Raw genomic sequence first — 21947 nt, 5'->3', positions numbered from 1 at the left:
TGGGTTCACTTGTACTGGAATCAGTCTCTAATCAGGGTCCAGGATGCCCACATATACATTAAGGTCTCTAATCAGATTTGGTCTCAGGATGTGATGTGACTGTATTGTTCCAGTCATCTGGAATCTTTTTGTTTTCCACTCCAGTGCGCAATGTGCTTATGTCATTAGCATGGATTCAGTTTTGCTTGAGATAGTCTTTGTGCATATGGTCTCACTCATAGTCTCCTGTGACAATAAAGAGCATGGCATGTCTGGTAAGGCATGACATGACACGACATGTATAGTATAAGTGTGTCTGTGTGTAGCTGACTGAATGAAGCATCAAATTGCACTCTCTTGACAATTTACGATAATGTGCAGACTCACTGCCTATAAAAGAATGTGATGGGCTTCAGGGAGGAAACTTGCAGGTCATTGCTTCCTGAAAGATGATCTTAAACCATTTATCATAAACTTAAGTGCTTCACTACATCTTTGAGTGTTACTCATAAAGTAAAGTGGTGAGCAATGACGTTTGGTGTGATCTTTCGTTTGAAACTTTGGGTAGAAACTTGAGTTGGACCCTTGATGAGGTCATGCTCCTGTTTGCAGCAGGGAAAATGTGGTATTTGTCAACCTGGCCCACATTTTTCAATATTTTTTTTGTGTCTTAGTGACTCATGGGAACAACATTTTTGAATTTGGTCCAATATTGAGAGAGAGAACTGTGGCCAGCAGTAGTGAAACAGGCTGCAATCTCCACTAAGGGCAGATGCACTGCATGCAAGGAAGCTTTATTTTTATAGCACATTTCATAAAACAGGGCAATTCAAAGTGCTTTACAGAGCAATAAAATATAAAACATGTCAGAAGATAGAGATTTACAATAAAAAAAGGGTAAATAGAAAAGATATAAAAGAAAATAAAGAAAAGAAATAATAAAATAAAATAAAATACTAAATTATTTACATTTTTTTCTAAAAAAAAACCATTTAAGAGTAGCAAAAGTGCAGACAATAAGTACAGAAATAAAAAGATACTTTAAATTACTTAAAATTAAGTTTAAAATAAGTTTGCAGTCATTAGGGTAGAGTAGATATTCAAAATTGACAGTACATGAGCTGACTTTGTCATCTGGAGTTGGATGGCATGACATCAAGGTGGGAAGCAGACCACTGTTCACATGTTTTTTACTGATACATCAAAAGCTTCTCCAGCTGTGATTTTGCCAACATAAATGTCTTTAAAAACCCAAAACTGATCTTTTCTACTATAGCCAAGTGTTTTTGTGCTATGTAAAAATGTAACGTATCTGAGGTTTGCAGACACCTGCAGTGCCAACATTTTTTTTTTTTTTTGGCAAATGGGTTTGTACATGAGTGAGTCACTGCTTTTAAACCTGGTATTAGATTACTCTTTAAAGAAATACCTGGAGTAACAATTATTCATCAAAAGTACAGATTTCTTTCCAGAAAATGACTTTGGTAAAAATCATGTACTATAATATTACTTAAGTAAAAGTCATAAAGTTATTTAATGATGTTGTCATATTGTTATATCAGTGATATTTAATGCACTTAAGTGTCAAAAGTAATTTTACGAGATTAAAGCACCTTAGTAACCTTAATCAAAGTCATATTTTAAAGTTTTAACAACTTCAGTTAGCCAATTTATTCTTTGGTATATGGTTGCAAACGACTTAATCATATTTGTATTTTGTAAGCATGTTAACAAAACGGAACTTGCACATCTCCTATCTTCATCATTGGCAAAATCTTCTTTGTGATGAAGTTAAGTCAGACTAACTTGGTTTACTGAAGTTGCTAACACTTGGGAAAAGCAATGTAATTCCACTTGTCATTTTTTTAGTTGCAGCAACTTCATAAAGCTAAATTTTAAGTAAACTTAACGATTACATACAAAGTAAACATAATTTAAGATTAATAGTTATATTTACTGTTTCCAAGATTATTTTAAGTAAGATCAACTTGTCAGATCTATCTTTCTTTTATTTATTTCTTTATTTCTTTATTTCTTTATTTCTTTCTTTCTTTCTTTCTTTCTTTCTTTCTTTCTTTCTTTCTTTCTTTCTTGCTTTCTTTCTGTCTGTCTGTCTGTCTGTCTGTCTGTCTGTCTGTCCCTCTGGATAGGTACCAGATCTGTCTCCATCCTCTGACGGGCCAGCCCTCCTCCGTCCCGCCCTCAGTCAAGCTCCGCTCCGGCAGCATCCGTCTCTGCACCGGGACGCACACAAACACGGGAAAAGAGGCTGCGGGGAAACAGAACAGGCGACAGAAGAAGAGGAAGAAGAAGGGGAGAAAATCACACTTGCTGCTGCTGCCCCACATTGTGAAGGCGGTCCGTGTTCTACAAAGCCACCAACAACCATCTGTCCTTCATTATTTAAAGTGGACAGCACGGCGGTGATACTCCGGAGGTCCCACTCGACTGCTGAAGTGATGCGCCCTGCAGGACTGTGTGAACAGTAAAATGATTTGATCCTCGCTTTGGATACATCCAGTCGGTGCTGTTGATGATAAGACGGAGCATGAAGTTTGCGGTTGCGGTGTTGTGGTTCTCCCTGGCTCTCGGGAAGGCTACTATGCAAGGTAAGAACCGGGAAACACGTCCGTCTTTAAACTGTTGAAGCTACGCTGCTGCCCGTTAACATCTCATTTATCCAAACAAAGCGTAAATTGACTTGGCGTGCAGGAACATTTGAACCTTTATGATGATTTTGGAGCGTTTTGCGCGATCAAAACACAGCATCCCACCACCTCACAATCTCAATCTCACAGAATAAATGACCAGCGCACACAATCCTGCCCAATGCTTCTTAACAGGGAGAGATTTTTATAAAGAAGCTGGCATTTTGTAAAATTCAGATGTGATTGCACTTTTAACCGTGTGGGCGGCAGCAGGACAAAATGTTGGGGTCAGGTTAGAGGAGCACGTTCATGATTTATTAAAGAATAGGAGCGCAGCGCCCCCCTGGGGATGTGTGACAGAGCAAGGTTGGATATTAGCTCCAAGAGAACAAAAGAGGACAATAAAAACATTGAAATGAATGGGAAAAGAATTCCCTCACATAATAAAGCTGTGACTCAGGTATGGCCTTGTCATGAGAAGTAAAGAATGAAATATTGCGTCGCTGTGGGGTTGAATAGGAGATGTAGACACCTGGTTTAACTACTGTGTTTTCTTGTCTGTTTCTTAGTGTGTGTGTGTCTGTCTGTTTGTGTGTGCATATGTTGCTGTTAGCTTTCTGTTAAGCATTTGCACCACTCTAATCTTGAGATGGAGTGGCTCTTGGCAGCACATGCTGTAAATCTCTTTTGCTGAATATTTATGCTGCATATGCGTATATATGTGTGTGTGTGTGTGTGTTATTGGGGTGAGAGAGAGAAGTGATAACAACTTGATGAAAATGATTAATCCACCTTCAGCGACCAATTAGCTGTCCCAGTGTCAGTCCACAATTAAGTCAATGAGGAACTGCATTTTAAACTGACACTGATCTTCCTGCAGAGGAATTATGCCAGCAGGTTGGCATGCCATGTCATGCTGGGATTTTAAAGGTTCAGTTCACCCAAATTAAGAAAATAGCGATTTCACTTACCTCTAATGCCATGCAGACATGTCAGATTTGATCTGGTCAGGTTTTCATCTTGTGCCGGTTAATCTTACATCTCATAAAGTGAATCGAATTTCCTTTGTGGCATTCAAAGCTTCCTAAAAGTTGCCTTAAAAATTCAACCACATTAATTTCAACCACATCTGGAAAATCCGCAAACCTCGTTTCCCATAGGAAATATGTCTTTGGTGGAAAGTAGTTCAATTCACAACGGCTAACAGCAAGTCTTTGTTGTGTATGTCTAGGTTGTGCAGATCCATTCCAATCACCCGAAAAGTGTTGGCATTGTATGTTTCTGCAAACCACAGATACATTACCTTTGTACGTTATTATCTAGGGGATATATTGAAATGTTAAGCTACTTTGTACGATTTGTAGGTGTGGTTAGGTTAGGCACAAAAAAATGTAGGAATGACCATGGTTTGGCATAAAATCCCCACTTTTGGTGGCACAATATCTGTAAAATAGAACGCTTTCATGGCACTGTACCCGGTGGTCAAATTGAGGAGTCAGCAAAAAAGACCCACGTCAAGTGGCTGAATAGCCACTGGGAACACAGCAATGAAATGCTAAAACAATTCAATTCAATTCAATACAATTCAATTCAATTCAATTCAGTTTTATTCATAAGGCCCAATATCTCACATCACAATTTGCCTCAGAGGGCTTTACAGTTTATGACATCCCTCTGTCCTTGGACCCTCACAGCAGACAAGGAAAAACTTCCCTGAAAAACAGGGTAAAACTTGTAGAAACCTCAGGAAGAGCAATTGGGGGATGTCTCTCTTCCTGGATGCAACAGATGTGTGTACAGAACAGATCAACATAATGTTGACAAATAAAACACAACCAGTATTGTTGTTTGTTGGTCTGCAGCTTGGCAGCCATCTAGGTGCCACCTAGGTGACACACCATCTCCTCCACCATCTGATGCCAAAGTCAGCCTATATACTACGCCACTTTAGAAACACTGATATAATATGATATGAATAGAACAGAATGCCTTTATTGTCATTGCATGAGAAATGTATTGAACTGTGAAGTATTTGTGTAGAAATACCCTTGCATGCATGTTCTTACGGAAACTGGGCTGTAATATCACACACATGCAGTTACCTCTGGTCATGTGATGCTCAGTGTCTTTGATGTTCACTGAGTATGTGTGAACCAGCCTGTGTTGGCATGCATGCTCACATGCTGTGCAGTAAATGCCTCAGAGGCATTATGACTGATGGGGTTAACCGCTGTGTAAAGTCTTGGCTCCCCCAGAGGTACCTGTCCTGTTGCATTGTGGGTATACCAAAGCGGAGCTGCAGCTCAGATTGTAGAGCTTGCTTCCATCTCTCTGTCTTTAGGATTCTCTCCTGATTCTTGTCTTCAGAAATGTCCCTCATCCATCAGATATCAGTGAGAGCTACAATAAAAAAAGGGCAAAAACACAAACTTAAACGGTCTTTTGTTTGCACAAGTATGTAAAGAAAAAAAGGGTTCCCCTCTGTTTCCCTTTCATCTTTTTACCCCTCTCAGTGGTACATCCTGCTGTTGTTCCACAGAGAACAGACGGTAGCAGCAAGGTGACCATACTACTGTGTCACCCATGGGGTGTTTTAGATTGAGGAGGAGGCAAGGTGTTTGTTTGAACACTAGGTCACCCCTGTGTCTGGATCAATCATCAGCACACTGTAGGTTCTCTCTCTTACACACACACACACACACACACACACACACACACACACACACACACACAGGATGCATGCATATGTACAATGTCTTGTTATGCCCTCTCTATACACAAATAGATACACGCTAACACATCATAATTTCCCCACGGAGAATCAGCCCATCCCCCCAGCTGTACCTTCTAATCAATACTATCCCCTTCACCTCTGCCAAATTGACCACACACACACACACACACACACACACACACACACACACACATGCACACATGCACACACATACACCCACAGTCAATCAGTCTCTATCAGAGGGAGAGAGCGGGCTCCTGCAGAGGACTCCATCCCTGCGGCGTTGAGGGGATGGAGGCGACGAGTTGGGCTCCTGTCTTTTTGTTGATGAGGATCTTGAGGCAGAGCTTGCTTCCTGTGGAGATGGTAGATGGGATTCAGCTGACTGTTTCAAGCTTTTACAAACTGAGTGCTTTACATGGGATCTGATGCAATGGGTGGTAATGTGTCTGAATCTGAACATGCTGCGTACTTTAATTTCAGATTACAACACGCTCAACAGGAAACCGGAGGAGACAGGAACACACCCTTAAGCACTCTGAGTTTTCTCATTTCAGACATGTACATGGTAATTGAACAGTGCACATGTATGTTTGTCTTATTATAATTCATTGAAGAGACCTTTAATTTAAACAAAACCATCAATTAATTGATTTTAACAGCTCCAATGTTGTTCAGTAACCTTTAAAAACAGATCAGTAACCCACAGTGTTACACTGGATGACGTGTTCCTTCAGTCCGTTGTCACTTTCAGGTCATCAAATATAATCGCTTTGTCACGTGCTTTGATATTAACACCAAAGGCACCCTGTAGCATCTTTATAAGATGCTCTAGGCTTCAGCTACCTATGATGTAAACCCATCTGCAGCAATGCTTGAAGCTGAGAGAAACTGACTTGTTAGAAAGAGCGAGAAAGACTGCATAGAGCCCGAGGGAGGGAAGTGGATGAGTAAAACCAAAGCAAGTCTTTTACCCAAGAGTCTGCACTTTGTGTCCCATGCAAAACTAAAAGTAAATGTTGTTTTAATATAATTTACATATGGTCATCATGCACTTACATCACATAACAGATGTACTTATTTTAACCCCCAACATGATCTTTTTTTCTGACCAGATAGTTTTGTTGCCTAAACCTTACTGCGATTGTTTCGCAACATTAACCACATATCACAATCTGATTTTATCTGTGTGTCACATACAGTCACTAAAGGATGCTCTGTGCATCACTATGAGGTGCTGAGGGGTGTGAAAAAGTGCTGGTATTTGATGACCTATCCATATCCAAATATTCACAAGAAATGTATATTCATTCACCACTGAAAAAAAGTTTCCAACAAATCCACAATTTACTCTTGTTTGAGTAAAATACTTGCTAAAAACTACTGTGCACAGCTGTTTTAGAACATTACTGAGCCTTTTATTAAAAATAAAATTGATCTGTGAGCAGCTGAAACAAATGGGCTTGGGGCCACAGACAGCAATGCAACTGCCAGAAAAAAAATGTTTGCCTTGTGCATTTCTGCAAATGATGGATACATTACATTGGCATGTTATTATACTGTGCAATATCTAGTTTTAACAACACTGTGGTCAACATGTGGTTAGGTTTAGGTACAAAAACCACTTGGTTACGGGAAAAAAATGTTTTGGCTTTAAAATCCCTGCTGTTGGGGGCACAGTCCTCAATGGAGGTGCAGGAATGTCTTGTTAAAAAACAGCCACTTTTCCTGGCACTATCCTCACTGGGAAAAAAAGTGATTGGTTGTACAAAACACCCACATTTGGTGTGTTAAAAGCTGCTAGAAACAAAGCAATGACAGAAATTTTCTTTGTTAGTCTCTGATAGTGGTCTGCAACTTGACAAGTGTCTCGCCTCGAAGACATGCCATCGTCCGTCCCCTCCACCTTGTGATGAGAGTCAGCACATATATTTTGCCACTTAAAAAATGTAAAGTTATTGTATGTATTACATCACCTCACAAACATTGATATGATATAATGAAACATGCAAATGTAATTTATTCATGGTTTCCTGAAACGTACAATGCCAACGTTATCCTCTAGTGACCAGGCTACCGAAATACCCCCCTTCAAACGACATCTTAAACGAGAAATAACATACACACAATAAGATAACGATACAGCCATTACATTCTTTCTTTCATAAATATTAAAATTCAGTGACAGAGAAATTTGTATCTCTGTAGTGTGAATTGTATGAGGTAATATATGTAGCATGTTGGATGAGAAGGGTGTGCTTGTGCAGTGCAGAACCTTGTGCTAAGAAACAAGCTGAAAAGGGAATTTGCTTTCTCCTTGCTATCTGTTTCTGTCTGTTCTCATTCCCCTTGCCCCACTTAACTTCTCCTTCTGTACCAACCTCTACCCTGCCCCCTCGCTCTGCCTCGCTCAGACACTGAAGGGAATTGCTCTGGGTCACTCTGTCTCACTCCTTCCCTTATCAGCTCTCTCCATTCCTCCACTCCATCCCCCTTGTTTGGGAGGCTGTTGATTTGAACTTCTCTTTTCTGTCTATCAGCCTCTGCCCTTGTTGCAGCAGTACCATTGGCAGTGCCCGATATCGTCCTCTTATGTAGTCGAATGCTTAGAGCTTTGAGTTGATAGTTACTGTGGGAGGCTCTGTTGTGAGGCTCACGTATAAATACCACATAATGCTCTGAGCATCCAGCAAATGCTGCTGTCATCTGCATCTCTCAGAGTGAATTACAATGAGTAACAGGGACGAGGTTTAGTGTCTTGCTGAAGGACAATTTGACGGAACATACAGTACAGCTCCTGAACGGCATGCTGGCTGTCGGAGGAATCAAGTCTGCAAACTTTAAGCTATTGAAGTGTTTTTGAACAGTCTGACTATAGACTTAATCATTCGTTTTTTCCGAATCAAACATGTATCTCGATTGTTTATTTCCATCTGAGGAGTTAAGTCGAACCAAACTGAATTACACATCATACATTTTTTATTCTAAATTTGCAAATCATTTTAGTGTGTTTCCTTAATTGTCTACGAAACATGTCTGATATCTCCCAGCTGTCTGCAAACACCACAGACAGGTCGCCGACGAAGTGAAAGTTCCTTCATCGCACCGTCTCCTGCTCGACGTGAGCATCACTCTTTAACTGACTATTATGTCTTGTGCCTGGCTGCACAAAGCGCTCTGAGCTCAGCTCGTCTCCCCTGGCAATTGTCCTGTCTGAGGTGATCATGTCAGCGTGATCATTTTGTCAGCCTTGGGAGCTTAGATGCATTCGCTCGGCCATGACCAGCTGTCAGTCCAGGGTTGACACTGTGTGTGTGTGTGTGTCTGACTCTAAGGCCTTGACTTAATTTTTCTCTCCACTTACTTTGGAGACTCTGGAGATGTGGTTGACTTTGTTCATGCATGACTTTTTCTCTGTATGTTCTTAAACATGAAAAAGATGAAAGAAGTTGACGCTTATGTGCACATCTGTCTGTGCACATAAATATTACATGCATGTGAGGGAATTAGCCATATAATCAGGGCCGTTTTCATTATTGATTAATGCATTTTCTTTTCTTTTATGAATCAAATTATTTACAAAATGTCTAGAAATACAGGGAAAATTGCCCAGAGTCCTTGATAGTGCTCTCACACATATTGTTTGGTCCATTTTGTTGTTTGGTCAGTCCACCACTTTGGTCCAGACTAAAATATCTCAACAACCCTTAAATGGATTGTTAGCATTTTTTTTTATTTTTATTTTTTTACTGATATTAACGGTACCCAGAGAATGAATCCCATCACTTTAGTGACTTTCATTCCTTGGCATTGTGAAGTTTTAATTTGTGCTTTTAAGTGCAGTAACTTGACAACAATTGAATGGATCGCCATGAAATTTGGCGGACCCTAATTTTACCCTCAGGATGAATTGTAATAACTTCAGTTTCACAGACATTTGCAAAAAAAATCTCAGTCCATCTGAAATCTTTGTTTTTGACCAAATACCTACAATTTTGAGATTCAGCTGCACTTTGTGTTTAGTTCACATGCTAGCATGCTTAACTAAGATGGTAAACATAGTGATGATGACACCTGCTGAACATCAGCATCTCAGGACTGTCATTGTGAACCTCACAGAGGCAACTCAACGTCTTAAGTGACATGCAGCAGCAATGTAAGTCCTCTATCATTAGGTTTGGGAAAAAAACCTAGTAACAGTACCTGCATTTGATCCTTTTGGTACCTGGATCTAGAAAAAAAAATGGTTTTGTATGTTTTTTCTTCAAATTGATTTAATGTGGAAATAGCCCACTACTTTAGCAACTACAACCCATACAGGCTGCAGTGTGGTGAATTTGTGTCTTGTGTATATGACAGTTACAAATACAGTTCAGCATTGGCAGAGATGGCAGTTCAGTATAGCAAGATGCCACCAAAATGTTCAAAAGTAAGCTATACTGTATGGTGGCCTTTAGGTGGCCTTTAACACAAGTGAAATTCTTATAACGGATATTGAATGAAGTGGAACAAAAAACCACATTAAATGAAGTACTCAGTTGTTGTCGGTATCACTGGTATTGGTGTTCATGCTGGTATTGGTATCATAATTTTTAAATACTCAGCTGTATCAGTCAGTATCTGCACAGGATCCATTCAGGCACAGTGTTGAGTGTAGGTCTCTTTATGTTTTGGCTGAACTTACACAACAAATCTAATACACAATCATTGTAGTTGCATTCATCAAAGGAAGGAAAATAGACTTTAACGTTGTGTTATCAGTGGACACGGAAGTGTCACCAAGCATGCCGATTTTCCATGGAGCACTGCTCGCCTCCTCTCAGTGTCCAACTTAACCAACTGGCCTGCTCACACAGGACACGGCCAGCTTGCAGTTTGCAGCAAATGCTTTGGTGTTTATTTTAGCGAATCTGACAAGAGGACATACTAATAACCTATTATGTGTGATATAAAATATATATTAAATATGATTTGATTACAAGTGACCTGATTATGTTAAATTGTAGAATATGCATCCCATGCTTTTATAGCTATGTCAGTTGTGTTCTGCATCTGTATAATCACACATTTAGTCTTTTTAACTTTATAAAACACTTTCACAATTACTCAGTTTCAAAATTATTGCCAAAGCGTATTACTTAATCAAATAATCTTCTAATTTCAGCACTACTTCTAATCATATTCATAGCAATATTCTAATGAGCGCTAACATTTTCTCCCTATTTTGTTCTAATCACTTCTTTCTTCTCCTGCTCCCTGCAGCTCAGGAAGACTTTGTGTCGCTGGCCGAGATGGAGGATTCCTTGCTGAAAAACGTTTTCAGTGGTTACCAGAAGTGGGTGCGGCCTGTCCAGCACGCCAACGACACCATTACCGTACGCTTTGGACTCAAAATCTCACAGCTGGTCGATGTGGTGAGGAAACAACACCTGCATATGCAAACACACATGTAGGAGGCACATAGCATGGAGAAATGTTAAGTTATTTTAAGAGAGTGGGCCTTCTGGGCTGTGTCTAAAAGCACATGTAAAGCAAGGCTCATACATGCTTCATTACAACTGTTCAATTAAACACATGCACACACAATAACACAACACAAGAATGAATGCTTCCTTTGTGTAATTTATCATGGTCAAATGTCTTTGTTTTTAGCTCTTTCGTTATCATTAAGGCCAGTTTGTGCTGTCATAGTTCCAGTTATTGTGCTGCATTGAGAAAGGGAATAGGTTTATATGAAATGGATAATGAGCAAAATCATCAGGCTGTTTTTGTCCTAAATTCTCAGCAAAATAAAGATTTAAATTGCTATATATACGGGGCATTCAACAGATTTTGATTTGAACATCTACATCCTATTCGTGTGCAGCTGCCTGTGAGATAACTTTGCACTCTAAATTATATTGACAGAGGCAGGGCGGAGGAAGAAAAGTCAATAAATTCAGGCTGACCTTTGCAAAGCCGATCAGAAAGTAGATGTAGCTGAAGCAAATAAAATAAAATGCTGAGAACATGACCTCAGTGTCCTCACTAGTAGCTCTGGCTCTGTCCATGCTATACATTATGTATCATATTAATATTATATAGATGAGGGTATTTTCAACCGTCTCTGCAGTGATCACATCCTGAGCGCCCTTGAGCAAAGTGGAACCAGACATCGAGGCTCTAATGCTTCCAGGAGACCAACGCAGCAAACAGTCTTAAGCTGTGTGTACCTGTTAAGGAAGCTCTCTGCAGAAATGAAAATTGGCTTATATGATGTGGTTAATAGAATCCTGTTATGGTCTTTTGAGAATCAGAGGGTTATATTTTTGGAAAGAGAGAGAGAGGAAGGCAGGAAGGGAGAAGGAGAGGAAGGAAAACTCACCAGAACTGAGACACACAAGAATATAGAGTACAGGAAAGAAGTGTAATTATTTTTGAGAGAATAAAGAGGCATGGAGGGAATAGAAAAAAGTCAATGAGAGGAATTGAGTTGAAATTGCTCAGAGGTGGCTCATCATCTGTTTAGGATGGTACAGAGAGTTACTGTTGAATGTTTAAGTTCAAGTGTGTAAGATTTAGGGAAGTTTAGTGGCATCCAGCAATGGGGATTGCAGATTGCACCCAGCTAAAACTTTTTTACCAGTTAGAATTCCTTCAGTTTTGATTGTTCAGGAGGTTTTTACCGGGAGCCAAAATATCTGCAGAGATCTCTTCCTCTCCTAAACGAATGAACTAGGTGATAAAGACCAGTAAAAACACTGAATAAATCAGTGTCACATTACAAATTAGTGTTTCTCCTATACTGTTTGGCCTGTCAGAGATGTGACTCTTAACCCAACACCTTTTTATGTGTGCTCACCTTTATTCTCTGATAACTTAAGATCCAGACGTTCAGGAGGGTTTTTTTTTTTTTTGTTTTTTTTTTTAATCCAGAGGCGAATTATCTGCAGAGATCTCGTCCTCTCCAAAACAAATGGACACTGTGATTTAATCTGGTATTTTTCCACCCCTTCTTGTCACTGAGGGGCTTCTAATTACAATGGTGACACCAAAACCTTAATGGCCCCAATCTAGAGCCAGTGTTTGGTTTGTGCATTCTGGGCTACTGGTGGTGCAACATGGTGATCTCCGTAGACAAGGACCCACTCCCCAAGTAGATATAAAGGGCTCTCTCTAAAATAACAAAAACACATTGATTCATGTTTTGAGGTGATTTCACCCTAAAGAAAGCTTAAGTATTATAATATATTATATATATGTCACCCGAAATCCTACACACTGGACCTTTTAGAGGAAAACACAACAGGTAACCAGGGCAACAGAAGGCTAATACAAGGACAGGAAATGAAGGTTAGGACTGTAAGACACAGACAGGGGTTGTCTCTTGAGGGAGGGCAACAGAGGAACTATACTATAGAAGCTACTCCAAGAAGAGAAGTGTGAGGATAAATGAGGAGGAGGATGAGGAGCTGAGGGATTTAAAGTGGCAGAGACAGGAAGAGAGTAAAAAGAAGAAAGGTTAAAAGAGAGGTCCAAAGTGGTCTTTCATGGCAGCAGAGGAAGTAATGAGGCCATCAGGCTGAGAGGAACCAAATCACATTTATTATTTAAACAAGGACACACACACACAAACGCACGCACGCACACACACACGCACACACACACACACACACACACACACACACACACACACACACACACACACACACACACACACACACACACACACACACACACACAAAGCTGCTTCCACAACCCCACAGAGGGCCACATTTTGACTACATCAGCCTTTGATGTTCGTACTTCTGCCATGCTGAAATAACATTTAAAGGAGTGCCATCTTGTGGTAGTCTAACTTGACTACTGTGAATAAAATAATAATAAAAACATCTCAGATCAATTTTTGTTCAGATAAGATAGGTATGCAATCATGTTTGCCTCAGTGCTTTGCAGAAGAAGACAAACTGCAAAATCCATTCTACAGATTTTTAATTTTCTCTGGTTTTACTCTTTTTGTTTCTGCAAGGCTTTTCTTGCACAAAAACTCAACTTAAAACCTTTCTGACATCAAAGAAATCATCACTGTCTTTGTCTCCCCACTCCTATTCCTCTCCATATCTCTCTCTTTTGTATTTGTACACTATAATGTCCACACTTTGTATTGAGCAAATGAGGCAGCAGTGCTTTTAATACTGTAGTACTGCCAGTGATTTTGGTCACGGAAGAGTAAATTGTGCTTCTCCCGCTCATTAAATGCTGTATATCCTGAAGCAATGCACTTCACCCCCGGGCTGTTCCAGTGTGCTTTCTCAGTGGCAAGCAAGACAAGCAATTAACCCACTTTAGAAAAAAAATCTTTCTTTTTAACTAGGTTTTAGTACTTTCCTTCATCCCACTCAACTCTTTGTCTCCAGCTTGTGGTTTGCTCCTCACCTCCTCATTAGCCTCTCTTATCGCTCACAGTGAGCACCGCTAAGATGTATAAATAGTGAAGAAAACTTCTTCCCTGTCTTCCCGCAGGATGAAAAGAACCAACTGATGACTACAAATGTCTGGCTCTGGCAGGTAAAAATTCTGAAGTGCTATTTTCACATCTGGGGATTCTTAAAGTGTGCAACATTTTAAGACCTCCATTACTGAGGTTGTTAGGTTGTTATGATGAGTTCATTTTAACACAGTTTGATATTGCATTCATCGGCTGCAATGTGCTATGATAGCCTATATAAAATGTGCAATGTCACACATTATGAAGTGTGATTTCACTGAAGGACTATTCGAGCAGAGCTCACAAATGTAATATACATATTTATTTCTTTAATATGCACATATTTCAAGAAATTGCAAGATATTTGAAAAGAGCTCCATATATTGATAGACTGTTGTAAATTCCATGTGTAATTGCTACTGGAGATATAAAATATGTTATATGATCTGGATTCTAATTTCTGCATAATATCATATTATAATATATTCCATAATATCTGCTTTGCATAACAATTACAATAAACTTACATCTGATTAACTGTCCAATTAATCCAAATAGTGAAAGCAATAACTGCATGTTTGAGATTTTTTTTTTTTAGTTTTTTGTGTGTGTGTGAATATTATATCAGTAAAGAGTTTTCCTGGTAGTTTTAGGAACTTTATACACAATTCTCTGCATGCATTATATATTCATATTTAAATTTTTAACAATCATGCATACTTAATATGATTCTCTTTTGGACAGATTCAGTGTTCTCTTCTCCCCTCTTGGCCATCGCTCTATTAGCTCTTTGGTTCTGCAAAACACAGCTGGCCTTATCCTATGAGATTTTATTTCAAAGTTTTTTTTTTCTTGAATAATGATCTAAACTTTAAAAATAACAATTTAATTTTAGTATCTTACACCCCTTAAAATGATTTTGTTACTTTCTTTTGTTTTTTTTTGAAGTGGAGAAAAAAACCTGAAAAAAAATTGCTACTTACATACAATATGGTTTGAACGCTTGACACAAATCTAGTCTTTGAATAAACAATGACCTATTAAAATGTATAAGCAAAACATTTGATTCATGTTGTATACTATCATCTTCACTGTGGTGCTCCTACACTATCAATATCCTATTATGGATAGTTTTGGTTAGCAGAGTGAAGAATTTGTCTGCCGTAGTGAAGGAAATTGATGTAGCAGCTTCTAAATCTGATGAACCATCACGTAGCAAAATCATAAGAATAAAAAATAAATAACAATGAATGTTTCACATCTTTATAATATTAATTATCTTTAGAAAATATGCCTAAAAACAGGTGTGAGTGATTAATGTTGATGTTATACCCTTATCTGGGCAATATATCCTCCAGGATACAGAGTTTAAATACCTAATTATCAAAAATTGTGATAATACAAATCATTTTATTTATTAACAAGAACATATAAAATCATCTGTATAAAACAATTTTCTAAACAAAATTCCCCCCAAAATATAATGAACATGAAAAAACAACAACTGGTATGTCATGGCCATCGACTTTGTTCACGTAGAATTACATTTTGGATTTTGCTACCTATTATGAGTATATTTTTGGATGTTGGCATGAAGTCACTGACCTGAGTAGCTGATCACTGGTTTACTGAGGTACAGCAGATTTTGAAGCAGCCCCCAGAGACACAGCGATCACTAAAAAATTATGTTTTATGTCACACTATACTCCAAACTTAACAAATGAAGTTAATGTTGAAAAATAGCAACGCTCTCTTTTAAGCTACCCTATGTCTACTAATGTCTTATCATGTTACTATCACACTTTATTTATTTATTCAAAGGAGTGGGTTGATGTGAAGCTGAAGTGGAACCCAGATGACTATGGAGGCATTACATCCATCAGAGTGCCTTCAGAGACTATATGGCTGCCTGACATCGTCCTGTATGAAAAGTGAGTCATGCAGCTCTCTGCACGAATCATTAGCACATTCTGAGGCATTTCCCTGTCCTCACTGATGTGTCCTCCACTTGATTCGCCTCTTCTGTCCTCTTCCACATTTTACCTTGCCCGTTCTTTATCACTTGTCCATACCACATTACCCTTTCACTTTCTTTCAATTGTCTCCCAGTGCGGACGGTCGTTTTGAGGGTTCCCTGATGACCAAAGCCATTGTCCGCTGGGATGGTACCATAACATGGACTCCACCTGCCAGCTACAAGTCCTCCTGCACCATGGATGTCACCTTCTTCCCCTTTGACCGACAGAACTGCTCCATGAAATTTGGCTCCTGGACTTACGATGGAAACATGGTGGATCTCGTCCTGGTGGATCACTATGTGGACCGCAAAGACTTCTTCGATAATGGCGAGTGGGAGATCCTGAATGCTACAGGAGTGAAGGGGAGCAGGAGGGATGGGGTGTACTGGTACCCGTTTGTCACCTACTCTTTCATCCTCAAGAGACTACCCTTGTTCTACACCCTCTTCCTCATCATCCCATGCCTTGGCCTTTCCTTTCTGACTGTGCTGGTGTTTTATTTACCATCAGACGAAGGAGAGAAACTGTCACTTTCGACATCTGTGCTGGTGTCGCTCACTGTGTTCCTCCTTGTCATAGAAGAAATCATCCCTTCATCCTCAAAGGTGGGTTTACTAAATGGGTAAAAGCTGAAGTTAATTTTAAAATTTTCTACTGGGCTCTGTATTTTAAATCCATCCTGCTTTTTCCTGTGTTCACTTATCGTAATTGTAATCTTAATTGCAGCATGTCCTAATTAACACAGATCACAACCACAGCCAGATCAATTACCCACAGCTTAAACTGCATGTCAACTCAATTAACAAAATGTTGACTTCAGATGCATCTTTGTCTTCTACAGAAAAGCAGACCGTTTAAGACAATGACTGCATCCAAAATCACTGACTAACTGTACCCTATACTCCACTGTTCCATATTTTCTCTTGGAGATTATTTTGGCATGTCTTGATGCCTTTTTGTCTGCAAGTATTGTACATTATCTGGGTACATTCAGCTTCTTCTTTTGATGCATTGGCAGTAATTTTTACTCTGTAGCATTTAGGATGCATTGGTTTGTATTGTAATGTATGCATGAAATCAACAACTACCTGACATAACTTTGTCACCTCCTTGGCTATGTCACCCCTTAAAAACAGATTTTATATCAGCTGGTTGTCATTTGGTTAGATAAAGGTTAAATAAATTAATACATGTCAAATCATATTTATTTAATTTAAAAAGTAATGAACCTGAAATTACCATGACATAACCACCACATTTTACTGTCTCCAGGTGATCCCACTGATTGGAGAATATCTGCTCTTCATCATGATCTTTGTCACTTTCTCCATCATCGTCACTGTCTTTGTCATTAACGTCCACCACCGTTCCTCTGCTACCTACCACCCCATGGCCCCCTGGGTAAAGAGCCTCTTCCTTCAGCGGCTGCCCAGACTGCTGTGTATGAGGGGGCACACTGACAGGTAATACAGGATCAACAGTAGTTAAAGGAATGGTTAATTATTTCTAAAAAAAGTGCTGCTTGCTATAGAGTTAGGAGCTTAGCTTAGTTTAGCAGAAAGAATGGACATAGAGGAGAAAGCTAGCCTGTTAGCTATGGAAGCAGTTTTTTTAGGCAATTAGCTGACAACCCAGGAAGTTACCGGTCCTGGGCAAGAAATACTCATTACACATAACCTTATTAAAACATTGAATTGTCATTTTTCGGTTTTCATGTGGATTAAACAAACAAGATATGATGTGTTAATTAGTGAGCTCTAGAGGTTCTTTCAGACAGATTTTGTTACGTTTGGACATAGCCAGGCTTGCTATTTTCTTTTTTTCCACTCTTCGTGCTAAGCTAAGCAAACAGTCTCCTGCTGGTAGCTGTATATTGAGCATACATGCATGAGTGGTATCAACTCCCAGTAAGGAAGCGATTAAGTGCAAAATGTCAAACTATTCATTTAATATCTGCCAGTGCACGTTAGTAGATCATATCTAAAATGAATAAGTCAATTAGTGTCCATTATCCTCAGATACCACTTTCCAGATATGGAGATGCGCAGCCCAGAGCTGAAGCCCCGCAAAGGTGCGGGGAGGAGGGGGGCTCCTGGCCAGCAGAGAGGCCCCCTTGCAGGGAAAGAGGACGAGAACCAAGCCTGGCTGGCCATGCTGGAGAAAGCCACGAGTTCAGTTCGCTACATCAGCCGTCACATCAAAAAGGAGCACTTCATACGAGAGGTGTGTGGGCAGACTTTGGATGAACGTTTGCATGCATGCAATATTAAAGCTTGTTGTTTGTCGAATGGATCTCATTTGCTTTATAACTACTTATCAAAATGACACAAAGTAGTTCTTGAATGAGGGATTTCATTGTGAAGAAAGTGCTTGAGATTGACACAGATTCCTGTGGATCTTTTATGTTTTGGTCATATCTTCCTTTTCCTTTGTCTGACTCTCCCTCTTTCTCTGTCTCTTTTAGGTTGTTCAAGACTGGAAGTTTGTGGCTCAGGTGTTGGACAGGATTTTCCTGTGGGCCTTCCTCACAGTGTCAATACTGGGAACTGTCCTAATCTTCACCCCTGCTCTGCAGATGTACCTCAGCACACCTTGATCAAAACACACGCACACATACACACACGCACACAAACTCATGAATTTGCTCCAACAGTTTGTTCTTGTTTCCCTGTTTGTTTTTTGGCTGTGACTTATTAATGAAGCTCAAAAAAAAAACCAAAAAAACATTCACACTCTGGGCCCTATTTAGATGATCTATAGCGCATGATCTAAAGCCATGGCGCAAATGCGTTTAGGGCGTGCCAAAATCCATTTTGCTAGTTTAATGGCGGATAATCTGGGCGTCAGAGGCAGCGCGCGTCGCAGAGGGGTTGTGTTTAGACTGAATTAGTGTGTATGAATTAACAAATCTGTGCGTCACTTCCCATTCCGTTTGAAATAAACAAGGTGCACCAGGAATTGGCGGATTGTAATCTAAATGACAGATTTGGCGAATGACAGATGTGAGAGATGTTCTGCTAAATAAACCGAACTGCTTGTTTGCGAGGCGAAGGCGCGCAGGCAGATAATTTGCGGAAGTAGTTGATATCCACCAAAAGCAGCAGAGGTAAAGCAGGCATGAGAGGACGTGGCGGTGCAGGTTCAGTAATCTTTTGGAACCTCCAGAACGGCCTTACAATGCAGAGAAGTGTATAGTGATGTGAGGAGGGGTAAACAAAGCTCGCCGCTCAGCGTAAAAATCAAGCAGCTGATCTCTCAGTGCAGGTGTTGCTGCTGGCGTATTTGGGTTAACTGGCATCGACACACGCAGGTAAGCCTCACGTCTTCCTATGTCCTGTAATGTGCCCTCATGTATGTCCAAGTGACATCCATGACGCATATCAATGTTGTGCAACACGCAAAATGCCACAAAAAAGCACCGACTTTGATGGCTGTATTGTGATGTTCCACCTGATTTATCCAAACATCTGAACCGCATTGCAGGCGCATCTTGCTATCTGAATAACCCCCCCCCCCCCTTTAAGTAGCAGGAAACAGACGGCGCCTTTGACTTCAGACCAGTTTTTATTTGGTCAATGGCGCATTGGCTTTCTGTTCCCTCAAAATAGTAATCCGCCATCAGTGCGTCTGACCACACCTCACTTCAAGACCGACACGCCCAGGCACGCACAGATGGGCGCAGGTACATTTGTCATGTGAAGGACCTGGGCACCAGGCGTGAATCTTTATATTTTAGAAACAAGCTTAAGCTACAAACGTTTACCTCCCTAAAGTTTGGCCTGAAGCCTGTAATGACTACTGTTAAACTGTGGTGTTCTCGATGCAACTTGTCATTCATTGTAAGGTGCATGCACAGGAGTGCAAATGAATGAAAGCAATAAGCCAGTTAGTGTAGCGTGTATGATTTGAATATTCATCTTTGTATAATTGTAACATTGTAATTATACATGCAACAAAATTCACAATATCACTCTAAGAATAATTACTTGTTTTATGTGTCACATGCACCTTGTTGTCCAGCCAACTGTATTCTACTGTAAGTGCTGTGATGATGATGACAATAAAAAGAGATTCAATTGGGGAAAAAAACAAATCATTTTTCCACTCTTATTTTTGATGAAAGCGTGATGCCTACAATTAAGCAAAATGGGCCACTACTCCGGAGACCCAAAGAGTCTGAGAAGTTAAAAACATGGTAATTTGTTAATTTGATGAACTGCAAATTAGTTTGGTAGTGCTGTTTATACCACAGAAGCATCAGGGAATTAAATGTCCGGGGACCTTAAGGTGACACTTGCATTAGTGCATATTTTTGAATAATGTGCAATACACACTAATTATTAACACTAATAATTAGTGTGTACACACTAATCCATAAATCCATGCAAGTTCCTTTGCCTGGCAACATTTTACATCTCCTCCTGTGGGATTGCGAGATTTTTGCCATCTTGGACAACATGCTATTGTATAACTTTTTTGTGCTATTTTGGACGAAATGCTCTAGTATGTCTTTTTATATAATTTTGAGAGACATGCTACAGTATTATTTTTTTAATGCAATTTTGATGCTTGACTTTTTTGTGCTACTTTGAACAACATGCCATAGTATGACTTTTTTGTACTATTTTGGACAGCATGCTGTAGTATTTATACAGTATAGTAGTAGTATAGTAGTAAAAAAGTCAAATTTTGACATGTCTTAAAAATGGCTTAAAATGACATATTATAGTTTGGAGAGATGTGTTTTAGTAAACAAAGCGAAAATAAAGGCCAAAAGCGGCCATGTTACTTAGTACTGTTTTAAGGTGTTTTCAGCTGTTTTTGGCACAAACATTTTGACATTTTTGCCATACTAAAGCCTTGCTTCTTTGGTCATTTTTGACATACTATATTATGTTGGTCTTTGACCATATTTGCATGTTTTAATGCTATGGCGTGTATCAGCACGCTATTTTATGCTGTTTTAAAATGTTTTAAGCTTTTTTTGGGACATGTCAAATTTTGACATTTTTGCCATACTATAGCCTTGCGTCTTTGGTCATTTTTTGACATGCTATATTATTGTGTTTTTTGGCCATATTTGCACGTTTTAATGCTTTGGTGTCTCTCAGAATTCTATTTTATGCTGTTTTAAAGTGTTTTAAGCTGCTTTTGGGACATGTCAAATTTTGACATTTTTGCCATACTATAGCCTTGCTTCTTTGGTCATTTTTTGACATGCTATATTATGTTGGTTTTTTACCATATTTGCATGTTTTAATGCTATGGCGTCTCTCAGCACGCTATTTTATGCTGTTTTAAAGTGTTTTAAGCTGCTTTTGGGACATGTCAAATTTTGACATTTTCGCCATACTATAGCCTTGCTTCTTTGGTCATTTTTTGACATGCTATATTATGGTGTTTTTTAGCCATATTTGCACGTTTTAATGCTATGGCGTGTCTCAGTACGCTATTTTATGCTGTTTCTAAATGTTTTAAGCCATTCTTGGGACATGTCAAATTTTGACATTTTTGCCATACTATAGCCTTGCTTCTTTGGTCATTTTTTGACATGCTATGTTATGGCGTTTTTTGGCCATATTTGCACGTTTTAATGTTATGGCGTGTATCAGCACGCTATTTTTTAATGCTGTTTTAAAGTGTTTTAAGCTGGTTTTGGGACATGTCACATTTTGACGTTTTGCCATACTATAGCCTTGCTTCTTTGGTCATTTTTTGACATGCTATATTATGGTGTTTTTTGACAATATTTGCACGTTTTAATGCCATGGCATGTATCAGCACGCTATTTTATGCTGTTTTAAAGTGTTTTAAGCTTTTTTTGGGACATGTCACATTTTGACGTTTTGCCATACTATAGCCTTGCTTCTTTGGTCATTTTTTGACATGTTATATTACGATGTTTTTTGACCATTTTTGCACGTTTTAATGCTATGGCATGTATCAGCACGCTATTTTATGCTGTTTTAAAGTGTTTTAAGCTTTTTTTGGGACATGTCACATTTTGACGTTTTGTCATACTATAGCCTTGCTTCTTTGGTCATTTTTTGACATGCTATATTATGGTGTTTTTTGACAATATTTGCACGTTTTAATGCTAT

At 39.2% G+C, this 21947-nt stretch overlaps 1 protein-coding gene across 2 annotated transcripts; it reads left to right on the top strand.

Annotated features, from left to right (window-relative positions):
* The first annotated feature begins 2153 nt into the window (after positions 1–2153).
* Positions 2154–19939, top strand: chrnb3a (cholinergic receptor nicotinic beta 3 subunit a). Of its 2 annotated transcripts, none has more exons than XM_088073494.1 (8): positions 2154–2588; positions 10621–10775; positions 13864–13908; positions 15650–15759; positions 15938–16451; positions 17119–17309; positions 17865–18069; positions 18311–19939. In XM_088073494.1, exons 1-8 carry the CDS (start codon positions 2513–2515, stop codon positions 18440–18442), a joined length of 1428 nt encoding a protein of 475 aa, XP_087929620.1. In that variant the 5' UTR covers positions 2154–2512; the 3' UTR covers positions 18443–19939. The 2 variants fall into 2 exon arrangements, with proteins under 2 accessions (XP_087929620.1, XP_042341421.2); XM_042485487.2 differs by having other exon boundaries at positions 2155–2588; positions 10624–10775.
* Positions 19940–21947: the final 2008 nt, after the last annotated feature.

Source organism: Plectropomus leopardus, chromosome 3 (assembly GCF_026936395.1).
Source record: "Plectropomus leopardus strain MGB_pleo_1.0 chromosome 3, ASM2693639v1, whole genome shotgun sequence".
In the NCBI taxonomy this organism is placed as follows: Eukaryota; Metazoa; Chordata; class Actinopteri; order Perciformes; family Serranidae; genus Plectropomus; species Plectropomus leopardus.
Note: the sequence above shows the minus strand (reverse complement) of the source record. Positions and strands in the feature narration are given on the sequence as shown.